This window comes from Xiphophorus hellerii, chromosome 5, assembly GCF_003331165.1.
Source record: "Xiphophorus hellerii strain 12219 chromosome 5, Xiphophorus_hellerii-4.1, whole genome shotgun sequence".
Lineage (NCBI taxonomy): Eukaryota > Metazoa > Chordata > Actinopteri > Cyprinodontiformes > Poeciliidae > Xiphophorus > Xiphophorus hellerii.
In genome coordinates this window covers 13,827,949-13,843,478 of record NC_045676.1, presented here as the reverse complement: position 1 = coordinate 13,843,478, position 15,530 = coordinate 13,827,949, and the positions used below count along the sequence as shown (strand labels likewise).

The following is a 15,530-nucleotide window of genomic DNA, read 5'->3' as shown; positions in this document are numbered from 1 at the left end:
GTGACAGCTGTGGATACAGAAATACCTTGTTTATGTCAAAGATCAGAGGAGAAGGAACCTTTCCTGAAAACCAATAGCACATCTGAATGCATAATATGTTGAACTTTGGATCGGATTGGCCACAGCAGCATAAGACTACACTGGATGCCACTCCTCATAGTACAACAGGTCCAACTTGGTACAAAAAAGGTATACCTCATACAGTGGCCGGTGAGGATATATGGCAAAACAGGAGACGATATAAAACCACCTTCAGGATTATATTTTTTGATCACACTGTTTCTGGTTAATTTGTTTTCAAATGACACATTAGCAGAAGGTTGTGACAGAACCTGATCAGTTAAGTTGGGAGTTTAACGTTTTTCAGGTTTTCTACAAAGGTGTCCTCTAATTAATTTATTTACTTTCTTCATATTTCAAAATATTGCGTCGTCTTTGTGCTGTGCGCTAAAAATGGAACCGTATGGTTGAAGATCTCTCCTCGTCTCAGAAATGTAAATCAAGTTTGTCAAGTTGCACCTGTCTTCATTGACAATGCTAGCGTTGTCCAACTGTCTCACTTCAGGGAACAACAGATCTTTGTTCTTGCAGGGTTCATGACATTTTAATATCCTGACACTAGCAACAACAAAACAGCAGGTAAAAAAAAAATACAAAAAATTTAAAAACATTTAAAATTCCTCCACCTCACTGTGTAATTAGACATCAACTATTTTCGATTAATGATTCTGAGTGAGTTTTCAGCAGTCCAGTTGGAAGAGCTAGACCAGCCTTATTCCCTCTTTGTTCCCTCAAAATAAAAACCTCCTAATATAATGTATTTTCCCACAAATGTAACATACTGCATTGTTGTAATATAAAATCTTTGGTTAGAAACTTTTAAAAACAAGTTCACCAAAGCCACTCAGGTGGACCGTATGAGTTCAAGCTCTTAGAGCAATTCATTTAAAATGTCTCTACATATTGACTTTCAAAAGCAAAACGGTTAATTTAGCCTTTATGTGACCAAAAACTGACTTTGCATTCATATAAGACTGCTACCAGTTGCTCCTGGAGAGTCACTTTGTTGTTATTTCTCTCTTAAAATGTGAATATACTTTTACTCCCCAGATATCAACCAAATGTTAAATGTGTTTAACATTTCGTAATACAATTCCAACTATAACGTTTACCATCATGAGTGCATCGACTTGTAAAAACAAAGATGCTACAAACCATTTTGTTACCTTTCCTGTTCGATGATGGGCTGTTTCAAAAATCACGATGTGCAAACTCAGTGGAAATGCCAAAATACACTCCCTACAGAAAGACTTGTGCCTTTGTCAGGAAACGCCACCCCTGAGGACAGAAATAGCAACCATATACAAGGTGTTACAGTCCCTTGCAAAAGTATTCAAACTCAAATTATAAGCCACATTTTGTCACAGGGCCCACAACTGCAAACATCAATGGCTGTGCTTCTGAAGACAATCATCTCCACGGAATGATTGTCATGTTGGCATTTTAAAGTTTGTCATGAATGTTGAATTTAAAGTAAATACTGACTTCAAAATATATATAAAAAAAGAAAAAAAACAATTTGTGTTAAAATGTGATTCAGAGTTATGGGATTAGGCTCCGGCTAACACTACAGGAACTCAGTGATTGATGTTGCATCCCTTGAGGATATGGAAACATCACGATGTGTGTGTGTGTGTGTGGGTGTGCGTGTGTGTGTGTGTGTGTCGGTGGGTGGGAAGGGAGTAGGCAGGTCAGATTAGGCCATGTCCTAACACATCTTGTGCCCTGAAGCCTGGTTGTTTTGTGAGAGATAAAGATCATACTTTGACTCCTCTGTGATCCTCTCTCTTCCTTCAGCTGTGACACACCATCATCAATGACCTTCTCAATCTTTTCTATTTCAGATGCATAACAGCGCGAGCCGAGGGGAAGGCTTCAGGAGAGACTAACAAGCAGTTATTTCCCGTCAAGTTAATGCAATTTAACTCTGATATGCAATATTTCTTTAAAACTGATAAAAAAATAACTTAAACAATCATGAATACAGTAGTAATGTAAATGATGAGGACATCCTAATAATCAGGAGGTCAACTTTTCACCACTGGGAGCAAGCAGCTGATAACTTTATAAACCTAACAGCTCGTGGGCTGTTTGCTGCTGTGCCAAAGGAAAGTTTTCAGATTAGGCACACCTGCCCTCTGGATGTTTTTCCCATTTCTCTTGGCAGAGACCTTTAAGCTCAGCCAACTTGGTTCTAGAGAATCAATGTCGGTACGTTCTCAGGTTTTGTCAAGCAATGATCGGTAAGGTTCAGACTTGAGCTGGGTCACAGTTCTCCTGAGCAGTTTTGTCATCCTGTCATATGCTTTAAGTTCGTTTCTTGTTAAAATCTCAGCCTACTTTTGGTAGATGGGTTTACTTCTGTTAGGCATAGGAAATCCATTGCACAAGAACATCCCAGGTCAGGAGAATATTCACAAATCAGTTCAGCCATTGATGGAGAAATGGCTACGATCGCTTCGGGTGCACTATTGATATTATGGATAAATGTCTTTTTAGATTGCTTCGCAAATAAAAATCTGAAAGATGTGACATGCATTTTTATTCAATATGCTTAAGTTAAAACTTTGTAAAATTAACTTTTTGTGCAACTCCAGCTGCACATCTTAGGGGTGATTCTCCATCAGCCTTTTTATTAATGGACAGAAGGTGTTGTTTATGTTTTGGAAAATAGCACAGGTTCAGTTAGGCTGGATGCAATGGTAGACATCATTGAATCATCATTATAAATCTGTTTTATCACAGACTTATAATTGGATTCAGTCATGGATTTTGATTGAACTAGTCTAACATGAATTATTTGGCCATTTTCCTGCTAAAAAGTGAACCTCTGACTCTCAAGTATTTTACACCCTGTTTTCTTGCTAGTTTCAACTATCATTCTTTCCACTTTGACCACCTCCCCGGTCCCACCTGAATTTAAAGCATGCTGCTGCCACTGCCATGTTTCACTGTGGTTATGGTGTGTTCAATATTATGTGCAACTTTTCAATAATTCAGAAAATTAAGAAGTTAATTCATTTTTGTAACTCAGCTCACTAAGTACAACATTATAGACTAATTACAATCCGATTGATGTTTTAAATCCTTTGTTGGTTAAAAATCATTTTCAACCTACAGCTCATTAAAAACACTACATTTAAAATTAGAATATTACATCAGATCAGCTGAAACCAACTTGTTTGTTAGAGACTGCATGTCAGTCCTCCTTCAGGCCAGACCACCTTCTTCCACAAATAGGATCTGTCACAGCCAACAGTGGCTTCCTTCCTATCACTCCTCTGTAAAAGTAATTTTTGTGGAGGACACAACTAACTGTTGTCTTGCCAACCGGTTCTATCACCTGCAGCTCCTGCAGAGCCGCAAGTCTGATTCTCTGATTGATGCTCTGGTTGTCCCGTTTGTCAGTTTAGGTGGATCAGCATACTCTTTTCATTTTCAGATGATGTTCATAGAATGGGACATTTTTTTATAACTCAACTCTGATTAAACCTTTCCACAACATTCCTCTTGATCAGTCTGTTGTAATCTTTGCTCTTCATGACGCTGTTTGGTCTCATGTGAAACCCCCACAGGACAGCTGCATTTATGCCTAGATTAAATCACACACCCCCTTAGATTTTATTTAAGAGGATCGTAAATATGGGGTCTGAATATGATTGCACACCACACTTTTCAGATTTTATTTGTTTAACATTTAGAAAACGATTTCCTCTTTCTTAATATGCACTGCTTTGTGTTGGTCAGTTTCACAAAGTACCAATGAAATTCTTCAAAGTTAATCGTCGGAAGGGGAAAAACTGGGAAAAAGTTCAAGGGGAAGAAGTACTTTCATAAGGGCATAGTAAATAGTGCAATCTTGGATTTATTAGTTCAATGAATTTTACTTTTCATACTTTAAAAGTCAGGTGACATTTGGGGAACTTCAAAGGTAACATGAATGACTTTTAGACTTTACTTAGCAACAGCCTTGTCTGGCCAGTACGGCATGAAATTCTGATTGATAGAGTGCTGTGCTGACTTTGGTAGTTCTGCAATGTTCTTCCATCTCTATAAAGAAACACTGAATCCAGGATGTTGGTAATTTATCTTTGGCTGCTGATGACTTGGAGCTAAAACACTGAAACCAACTTGCACAGAGTAATCTTGCCCAAAATAAATAAGGAGTCTGTCTTGGAGTGAGTACTGGTTCTGGACATTTGCTTTACTTTTTTACTGAGAACTTAGCATAAAGTGCTAAGTCACTGGTCACTAGTTAATAAGTGACCAGTAATTATCTTTGTTCTAATATACTGGTTTATTGCCTTAATTATAATAAAATCAATAATTGAATTAAGTAACTAAATTCAGATAGGGGAGCTCACTCTACCACTGTTTTTAAAAATAAAAAATTAGACATCTCCTAAAAGATAGTTTTAAGAAAATGGAAAATCTGACGAATTTTCCTCTTAACTTTAGTCGGTCAAGGCTGAAGCCCTCAGTTAATCAGTGAAGCTAACTTCTACCCTTATAACAGAATTACAGTATCAATCACATCCTAAGAATTTGTGTGAATGCTATTTTATGAACATTTAGCTCGCAAATATACTTTGCAGTTTTCCCACATTTCTGTATTTTTTTTTTCTTAGTCTCATATAATATTCCAATTTTAAATGTTATGTTTTTATTAGCTTTAAGCAGAAAATATTCATAATGAATATTTTCATAATGAATTTCTGTTCATAATGAACAGAAATAATGGTTTCAAAACATCAATCTCTAAGTGAACTGAGTTACTGAAATAAATCACCTTTCCAATAACATTTTATTTTATAGAATCTGTATGTAGTTGCGCTTTTTAAAAATAAATTCTTAAGATATCAGTTGCTTTTGCTTTCCCTTTGAGAGTTTTAACCACAGTCTTGAACTGTAGAATTTGTTTAATCTTTGCTTAGAGTTAATAAAGTCTATATTTTCAAAGCTATAATTTCTTTTCAAGTTCACCTCATTTTGCTGCTCATACAAAGAATAATTCAAAAGAGAATATTTAATAAAATAAATATTTTTTTTAAAAAAACAAAAGGAGACAAATTCTTTATCAGTAACAACTAAACTACCCTGTGACATCCAACTGCATTATGTCCATGAGTCATCCTGTTACGGTCAGCCTCACACACTGTAACAACCAACCATATTACTCTATGAAAGTGTCCAATGAAGGGTTGCAAAGACCAGTGTCCTACATGTTTGATGTCAACCTGATTTAATTTCAATAAAGCGTTCATTTCCAGACCTCTAGAGGACTGAAAAACATGTTGAGGAGGTCATTTGGCCATTTATATCAGCTATTTACACTTGAACACCCCGGCAACCACCATCCGACCCTGTGACGACCAACCACATCACTCTGACACGGCTGTCAAACTCTGGCCTCCAGTACCAGCATCCTGCAACTTTTACATGACTCTCTGCTTCAGCTCACCTGAATAAAATAATTATGTAATCTTCAGTACAACTTCTGTACATCTTCTCTGAATGTTAAAGATGTAATTCTGTCATATAATTCATTTGTATTGGTCCAGGGATGAATTGAAAAGTTGCTGGACACTGTTTGACACACCTGTTCTACCAAAATTCAACCCTCATCCTGTGACAACCAGCCCCATTTTGTGTAACAACCAATCATACATGTAATGTCATAAATTGTGATAATTAATCCAGCACCACTTAACAGGCAGCTTCATATGCTGTGACAACCAAGCCAACACCATGTCAATGGCCTTTGACAATGGACTACCAAGTTGATTGTCAGTGATGATTTAAATTTTTTGTTACAAGTTGCATATCTATGAACCCTTTTTGAGCCATGCACAAATTAAGCTTAAATTAAATTAATGACTTCTTATTTAATAATGTTTCGATGGTTAACAATCACAGTAGACTAAAACGTATGACAATCAACCAGCGTGTACTCTAAATCAATTAATCGTGGACATTCACAGTTCCGGAGGTTGTTTTGTTGTTTATTCCAAGTTAAATTTCAGTAACAAGCTTTCTTCTAACCAACTAAATGGTATCAGGTGATCAGGACACTGCAGTGGGAATTAGTCTCCTTCCGAGGTCAAACTGTTGCTGTTTGACCAACAGCCTGTTTGAAGCCTCCTGCTACCTTGAGGGAATACGCAGTAAGTGCGCGCGCGCGTGTATGTGAGCGAGGCGGCGAGGGAGAGAGAGAGAATCAAGAGAGAGAGAGAGAGAGATGCCTAAACAGACGCAGTAGCAGACGTGCCCGCTCCCGTCTGCCTGCCTTTCTCCTTCTCACACACTACAGAGAGCAGCGCTTTGACGCACCACGCATAGTTGGATTATAGTATTGCGCGCTGGTCTCTCGCCGGGTTTCTGGCACTCATTTTACTTCCAATTGACATCCCATCCCATCGGAATCATCTCCACCACTGCAGAGTGTTGAGGACGAACTTGGCGCAACCGCTGCTCTAGCGCCGGACGCGTGCTGTGAATTAATAACCAAAGATATCCTCACCTGGAGTGTGCGTTAACGGGCAAAGTGTAATTGCTCGAAAGCACCTGGATCACATTAAGGATCAAGACATTTTCCTGATTAGGAGACACTAACACAGACCTCGCCGCCGGAGTATTCTGGCCACCGCATGCCGGGGACATGTGGAAGTTTGCGCCGCTGTAGCGCAGCCACAGACCCGGTTCATCTCTGTAACTCAGTGGGATCAAACTCCTACTTCACACGCTTTACGCACTCAGAGGACCCAAATGTAAAAAAAATAACATTGTTTTTCTTTTAGAAAAACCAACTTGTGAAGGAAGGAGCAGAACAAACATAAAAGAAACAGTGCGTTGCGTGCGGAGTTTGGTGAGCTCCTTCGGAAATTCCGAGGCTTTTCTCCGTATTCTGCGGCTCTCGTATCGGCCACCCACTTTTCTGCCGCAGTCATGGTGGGAGCTGTGCGCTCCGTTGGCCTTGGCCGCTCCTTGGAGACTGCACCGAGGCTTCTGCTCCTGGGGACCGTCCTCGTCCTGGTCCTGATAAGCAGAGCAGACAGTCAGCCGTGCCCTCCTCAGTGTTCCTGCACCGGGACCACGGTGGACTGTCACGGCCAAGGACTGCGGAGCGTTCCCAGGAACATACCCCGAAACACGGAAAGACTGTAAGTTTAACGAACACTGGTCCCTGAGTAATTTACTTTTTTTTTTTAAAGCATTCTGATTTTTTTTTTAATTAACTTATTAAGTAGCAAAAATGTAACGTGATTATCCTCCTTACAGCTAGTTTTAAGATTTGGGTTCTGTTCTAACAATGTTCATATAATGATTTCATTAAGAAAAGGATGGATAATTACCCAAATGATCCCAAAACATTACCAAAACTACTCAGCGCGCTAAGCATGAAGGACCACATCTGAAAACCGCAGGGCTTTAAATATTTTAACTGTCGAGTCAACGTACACTAAAAATCACAAGATGTGGCGGCTGATAAACATAAAAACAGTCAGATTTATTGCTTCATGTATTGAATGTCAGGGTAAGTCAGATCGCGGATCTGAAGTTGGGGGCGGAGGGGCTGCCGCTGTGGTCTCGCTGGTGGTTTCGCACTGTTGCACTACCAGAGCCTCCGTCGACCACGTCGGTTTGTGTGGAGACCAGCGAGTTAATCAAAAACGGATTTGGACAAGTGGGCTTTGACTTAAACGGGCCTCGTTTTACCAGGCGGAGTCCCCTGATGAAACTTGTTTGAACAGTTTCAGTGCAGCGGCACAATATTTCTGGGGAGTGGGGGGGTTCTCTCTGAGACTCAAATCCCAATTAAGATCATAGTTTGCAACAGAAAATGTATTTGTATATTTGTGTTTTTATGTAATCTATTATAATTCATTTTCTCATTTTTTAGGGATCTGAATGCAAACAACCTCACTAAAATCACCAAAGGGGATTTTGCAGGACTGAGGCATCTGAGAGTCCTGTAAGTTGATTTTGTTTCAGTGTTAATGTTTTTCTTCTCTACACAAATGTGAATAGGTAAATTATATGTTTCTTTTACATGTCCTGACTGCTTAGGCAAAGGCTATTGTGGGTCTTATATCAGAAGTGCTGTATAAAAGGAGATACTGTGATGTTCCCCATTTTGTAAAGACAAATTTAACTGAATCTGTTCCAGTCAAAGTGGAAAGACCTAAAAATCTAGAGAAAGGAAAGAAAAAGATGGGGAAACTGGGAAAAAGACAATATAGTCACAATAACAATGATGAAGAAATAAAACAAAAGGAAAAATAAGAGAAAGAAACTTGTAATTAACCACTTGACATAGAAATTCATACCAGATGTAAGTAACAACCCAAGTAATCCACACAAAAGAAAATCAACATAAGTTAGTACATAAATTGTGTTCTGGGTAATAAGTGGTATGAAACATGTTCTGGATAATAATGAAACATGAAGTGAGTACTGAAATGCTTACTGAAATTTAATACATAGTAATTTTTTTTTTTTTTACTAGATATGTTAAAAACAAGAAGTCTTCTGTAAATAGAAACTAGTTGCATTCAAGTTTGGCCCATTCTTTCACATAAATATTAAAGGAACTGAGGTGACTCTTCTATGCACTCTGATCTTCACTCTAGTAGTTTTAATTTTTTTGTTTTTGTTTGAACAAAATCTGTGCTTGGGACTTTTACCTTGGAGAAAAATCCTCCTATGTTTCAGCTTTTTATCGAGAGTGAATACAGAGAAACAGCCCCACATCATGAGACTGATATCTGAAAACTTTAAAGTTTGTGTAGTGTTTTTATGATGCTGTGCTGTGCCACTTCTTTGCCAAACACAATTTGCGGCTTCACTAGCCTGTCCAAATGTTCTGCAGTAAACTTTAAATGAGTGGATGAGTGGAGTCTTGTGCAATGAGTGTACATATGCCTTGTTTCCATCGAGCAGTATGGCACGGGTCACTGTGGTTCAGTACGCTATTTTGTCTGTTTCCATTGTAAAAGCTGCTGAAAGACCTGACCTGTACCGCACTATTCCTGCACAAGGTCCAAAGAACAGCGTTATGGTTAAGGTGGAGCCACTGGCGTCACCCAACATAGTCCATTGATCAGGGGACAGAAAAATGTTACGAGACATACTAGTGGATCACATTTGTTGTCGCTCTACTATTATGCAAAGTAAGGCATTTTATTTTAATCCTGCCTGCCCAGTGAGAGTCCAATTGGCGATGGAAATGCTCTCGTGAACAAGCCGGAACATAAACTATAAAATATCGGACCAAACTGCATCGGCTCGTGCCACACCGCTCAGTGGAAATGAGCCTGTAGAGTATACTAAGATTGTCTTCTCTAAGGTCTTTTAATTCCAGGTCCTTCTGTGGTACTTGGCTCTTACAGAACAGCACTGATTATATTTTTGACTCTTCTGTGAAAAATATTTTGAAGAGCGCCAGGCTTTTTTGAAATTTAGCTTCGATGGTGACCATGAGAACCTTTAGAAATAGGTCAAAACCAATGCGAATTTTATGAATACCTTGGAAGAGTTTGCTGTTATGTATTAGCAGATGCTTCTTTTATGACACTTTGCTAATAAAAAAAAACCTTTGAATGGGTCATAAGTTAAGACTAAGCCTGTTGATATTGCTTTGCACTGACAGGGGGCAGGATTGTTCACAAAATACTCAGTTTTCATTTATTTAATCTATTTTATTGGTTTCTTGTATTTTTGCATCTCATTTTCTCTATGAGTTTAGTACTTATTCCACATGCCAAGTTTATAACTGATAAAATATTGACCAAGTTGCTTTGATTTGGTCAATATTCTATCAGTTGTAAGCTGATAAAATATCAGTGTGGATGTCTTGGGTTCTCGCATATGGTGTGAATTTCATATCTACAGCTCCAATAAAAATATATTTTCTGAGAGAAACGTTGACATGTTCAGCTCTTGTTTTTGATACTGCGTGGCTTTTCTTTCAGAGCCGTAAAAGTTTCAGTTGTAGTTATAAATTTTTCAGCTGCTACATGTTTTTTTTTTTATGTTTGGATGGCATTGTGTAGATATCACTGCATCTATATATATATATATATATATATATATATATATATGTATATAGGGGTTGTGTGTGTGTGAGCAGGTCTTTATTTGCTTGTATTTTTTGTATATATGCACAAAAGTGGAGGTTGAGGTTGAAGTTAAAGTGTGGAGGTGGTTGCAAAGACAGCAGTAAATGATATTCACACTCACAGCTCTGATGTGCTCTCATTTGCTCCAAACAGTCCATTGCAACGCAGATTAATCAGTTTCCTATCCCGTCCTGCATTTTGAAGCCCTGCCGCATGCAGCACTGCATCCAGTTGTACCGCTGAGTACACAGCCTACGCGACCAACAAAGAGCAGCTCTCTGGCACCTGTTAATGCCGTCGTGTTAATCTGCCAGTTGGAAGTGTCAGGCGGGGTTTATTTTAACCACTGGGCCCCGGGGTCCATGTGCTGGAGTGATTAACACACTGGTGAGGAAATGATGGAGGGCAAGAATGGAAAGAGATAGCGGTCATTAGGTGTAACCGCGGAGAGAGGAATGCAGCTGCTGGAAGGGAAGGCTGGAGGGGAAGGAAAAGGGAGAGAGAGAGTCAAGTAAGAACAAGTTTCCAAACCTAAGATCAGACCTGGTTCAGAGTTCCCCAGCTCTGATTTGCTACTGGGAAAGCCTGATCACCACTGAGCAGCAATGTGAATGGTTTTAAAGCACATTACTGGAATTCCATTGGGATTATATCCTTAATTACCAACATTTCAACTGCGTTCACCTTATGTGCAATATTCTAATAATTATTGATTATACATCTTTTTAAATTACCATCATGTCCAAGATTTTACAAATGAATAAACAATCAACATCAATAGCACTTTCTGAATTCTTTCACACTTTGTCTTTGCACTCACATTTAAATTAAACATATAAAGTATATGGTTTTTCACAATTTTTCAGAAATAAAATATATGAAAATTGTGTCCCACAGTTTTATTCAGCGCCCATTGAAGCATCTTTTGATGCAGTTGCAACAGAGAGTATTTTTGGGGTATTCCTCTACCAGATTTGCAAATCTACAACCTGAATTTTTTGTTTGTTTGTTGTTTCCAAAATAATTGAAGCTCAGGCAGAATGAATGGAGAGCGTCTGTGAATCCGTTTTCACGTATTACCAAAGCTTCTCCAATGCAGAAGAGAAGATAACTGATTAGACTGGAGGTGTCCAACTTTAGCTCTTAGTGGCCGGTGTCCTGTTGTTTTTGACACATCTTTACCAAAGCAAAAGTTCTGGGTTTGAATCCCAGCCTGTGCATGCGTGGGTTCTCTCCAGGCGGAGGTGACCTGCATAGGGCTTTCCCAGCCCCGTTACAGTTCGAGATAGACAATCATTCCTGAAACCCCAACACCCACTCTGCAAGAACTAGCATGTATAGATAATGGATGGTTGGATGAGAAAAAATGGAAACAACCAGAGTTTTGAATCAAACTAACCTAAAAATCAATCTTCAAAATGACAAGTTGCTTACAAAGTTTTAAATCGATTTGACTGGCAATGTGAGTCACCAACCAAACAGTCATAAACTTGTGTGATAAAACCACAGAAACTCAAAGCTAGATTCCAGACAAATGTAAATCTGAGCTGGAGTGAAAACAACCACAAAGATTTGTAAAATGATATGAAAAGAGAAGTTATGACTGGAAATTTGTAATAGATAGATTCAAAATAACCACAGAGCGATGTAAAAATTGTGCAGATCTTTACGATCCTAGAGCCACACATGACCACAAATTGCATTAGCATAATTAGTGGTTGTTTTGAATCTCTTTGTGTAAAATTCTCTGATATGGGTCACGTTTATTTCCCCATTCCTTAATCATCTTGTGCTTACAGCACATTAAACATTTGTGTCTTGTTGTTGGTCTTGGTCAGCGGCACAATCCTGCTGGAGTTGTGCTGGTGTAAGGGAATGAGTGGTCACAGCGATGTGATTGGACAGCAAGTAAATTGGATGATGGATGAGTTTCTGTCTAACTGATGGGTTACTTTTAAAGTCGATTCTGAGGGCTTATCGACCTGTCGCTGATTGTCTTTCTCACTCTCTTTTCCTGCTTCAACATTCTCTGACTTTCCATCCCCTCCACACTGCCGTCTTTTTTTTTCACATCAAATGCAACTGATCATTTCTTTCTCTTCTTCCATTCCCTCTCTTCTCTATTGTCAATCTCCTTCCATCTTTTTGTCAGTTTCTGCTCTGCCTTTTTTTTCTCTCTTAACTGCAGGTCAATATCGCCATGCCTCTCCTTCTGTTTGGTCTCTCATGCATCCATCAGCTCTGACACTGTGTGTCTCTTTATCAACCAATCTCTTCCCTTTTTTATATCCAGTTCTCACAGTCTCACCCTCCTCCCCCCTTTTTGATGTTTCTTTCACAGGCAGTTGATGGAGAATAAAATCACCACAATTGAGAGAGGAGCGTTCCAGGACCTGAAGGAGCTGGAGAGACTGTGAGTGAAGCTGTTATCCACTTTAACCTCACTGTTTGTCATGTTACCAAATATTTCTGGGTCATTTTCTTTCCAAACATTGCCCTAGAAGTGGATGTACATACAAAAATAAGTACTTTATGCAACACATATTTTCCCTCTATTTTTCTCTGCCTCTCCCATAATGATGGGGAAATTACGTGAAGATAAATGAATGGACTTTATTCACAAATGATTAGAAAAATTATGTCATTTATAGTAGAACTATGAAATCTAGAGATGCGTAAATCATGATTTTTTGCCACTAATATGATTTTAATTATCTAAGAATAACAATTTGCCAGTCTCAAGTAATGTCTGAGATAAAATTGAAATAAACAACATTTACGTCTACTAAAGTAACACATGGCTGTTATTGAGCAATGCATGGCCTCCAATTGATTGGTGGATGTGTAGCACACTAAAAAATTTCCACATATATTTTGTGCCAATCAAAGCATCTGTATGTCAGCTGCAGCATGCTGCTTAAACACGGTGGTAAAACAGCTAAAAAATTAGATTTTACTCTCATAATTTTGTCAAAACATTTGAGTTGCAATCCTAGATATGTTTTTCACACATCAGCCTAACACTAATATATTTACTCTATGCTTTGATTCCACTCATTAATAGTTTGGCCCATTTAGATCACTGCTACAAATTGTGCAGAAAAATCTAAAAAAAAAAAAAAAGTTGTTTACCTGTTTTACAAAATTAGTACCTTGATTTGAGCATAATAACCCATACTGACCCATGTTTCAGCTGCTCTTTATGTTACTCTACCAGCAAGCTGGGAATATCTGATTCTCAAGGTCTGAGCAAAGCATTATGGGAAGGTTTTGTGATACAGCCAGACCAGGTGCTGCCGCCATCAATCCTTAGATTTCTGGGAAAACACACATTTCTTAGATTAAGAAAATAATGTTGATTATCCATTGTACAGTTTTGCAAGTCATGGACATGGAGACATACTAAAAAGTGAAAAGTTAATAGCTGCGGAGTTGTTGTGTGAACCCACAACAAGTTACATTTTACAATATCTGGACAGTAAAAAGAAAAATGAAACTGTGTAACAATAAATAAAAAAAGCTTACATAGGTTGCAGATGAAAAAGTTACTAATGGTGGACCCACAACTATTTTCTCACAGATTTTGATATCAGTAATTCGCACCCTAAGCCCATGTCTGGGATCAGAGCCACCTTGATGTGAAACACTTTGTTTTTCTTTTTTGTTTTGCTCAGTTTTTAATGTCATTGTACTTATTAATTACAGATGTAGTGAGAAGCTTAACTCAGCAAAATGTGTTGAGTTTTAATACTTATTTTACTAAGTCTAACTGTTCTCTTGAGTCTACAATCTAAACTTTTTATTAAAAAAGCATACCTGCATTCCCCTGTACACATCCACACAAGTAATATGTACCAAGTACTAATCAAAAGAAAGCATTTTATCTCTTTGATTGCTGTTTTGGTTAAATTCTTTGAAAGTTGTGGGGATGAAGCGGATGGTTTATTATGATTTCCTGACTGATTTTGTCTCATGCCTTTCTTTTCTGTGCTCTGTTGATGCTCTTTATTGAAAGAGTGGGGAGCTTTATGGACCATTAGAGGGAATGTGCTAGTTTTTCACTTGCAGGCAATGCAGAGCACTGCCTGGCAAAGCAGTTCGAGGAATTTCTGCACAGAGTAGTGGATAAGAAAGAAACATTCCAACTGTGTATGACCTGGATTCAACAGAGAAATCTGACTGAAAATCCATGATATAAAGCGATGGTACAAGCTGGTAAATGTCTTCTCTCATGCATCCATATGCAATAGAAGCTTAAAACACATGTTCATTCAAATAGCAACGCTACGTCTCCCCAATGACATGTTGTCATACAACATGGCTGTCCTGTCATAGTGCTGTAATGCAATGCTTCTAGATTGGCATGTTCACAAACACAAAGATGGAGTCAGTCATCAATACCCCCCCACAGATGCCAGACAAAGGCACGTCTCTGGAGTCTGGAGTCCGGGGGTCAATTCAAAGGCCTCTGTCGTCTTGGGGGCTGGAGGGGGCTAGAAGGGGCCTGCTGGGCACCGCTACCCAGAGTAGAAGACCCTAAGCTGGGCTGATGGATCCACACTGACTGCCCCCCACAGGGGTGGAAAACAGTTCCCATTCTCATCCTTTTCTGCAACTGGCTCTGGAGGGCCAAGCAGTGCAGGGCTGGGTCAGGTGTGGGCCTGTTGTCTCGGGGGACGAGGGTTAGACTGGGGTTGGGGGAGAGGCAGGCATGTCACAACACACTCATGCACACATATAAACACATGCATGTGTGTATGCATACACTCACATAGAGGCACTCGCTTACGCAAGGCTGCTCTGTCAGTACTGGTTTTATCTTGGTTTTTGGGGGGCCCCAAAAACCCTCTAACGCTTCCGTTCGCCTGTCAGTCATTCTTTAACCTCTTCTCATGTTTTTGCACCGTTGTCAACCATCTGGGTTTCTCCTTCTATTGTTCTGTTTATGTAGGCATGTCACAAATTCCTATCTAAAACCCTGAGGTTATAAAATGGGAAAGAGAGGAGCTCCTGATCCTGACATCTTTCATTTGCATGTTAAAGGATTGAAGCATCACCTCTGTTTAAATTTGGAGAGATTAAAGATGTTGAGTCCAAGTGCTCTGAAAAGAGAACAACAATTAAAGGTAGTGAGAAGATGAGGATAGAAGCCAAGAGAAAAACTTTTTTTAAATAACTTGTAATTGACAAATATTATTAAAGAAAGGTTTTAGAGTAGGTTCAAGAAAAGGAAATTTGGGAGCAGGAACTAGAGAGTGGTAAACCTCGTGCTTGTTTTGTACAAGCCTGAAAAAACAGAATTGCAACTAGATGGTGGATTTCAGAGAAAGAGCCTGGATTACTGCTAAATGG

At 38.9% G+C, this 15,530-nt stretch overlaps 1 protein-coding gene across 6 annotated transcripts in view; it reads left to right on the top strand.

Moving 5' to 3' along the window:
* The first annotated feature begins 6,312 nt into the window (after positions 1-6,312).
* slit2 (slit homolog 2 (Drosophila)) overlaps positions 6,313-15,530 on the top strand; it is a 105,827-nt gene continuing 96,609 nt past the window's right edge. For 4 of the 6 annotated variants that reach the window (XM_032562928.1, XM_032562931.1, XM_032562927.1 and 1 more), the window contains exons 1-3: positions 6,313-7,220; positions 7,961-8,032; positions 12,520-12,591. In XM_032562928.1, the coding sequence (XP_032418819.1) occupies positions 7,006-7,220; positions 7,961-8,032; positions 12,520-12,591 (359 nt within the window). In that variant the 5' untranslated portion in view covers positions 6,313-7,005. The remainder of the gene's footprint in view (positions 7,221-7,960; positions 8,033-12,519; positions 12,592-15,530) is intronic. The other 2 variants (XM_032562930.1, XM_032562929.1) reach the window with 1 other exon arrangement.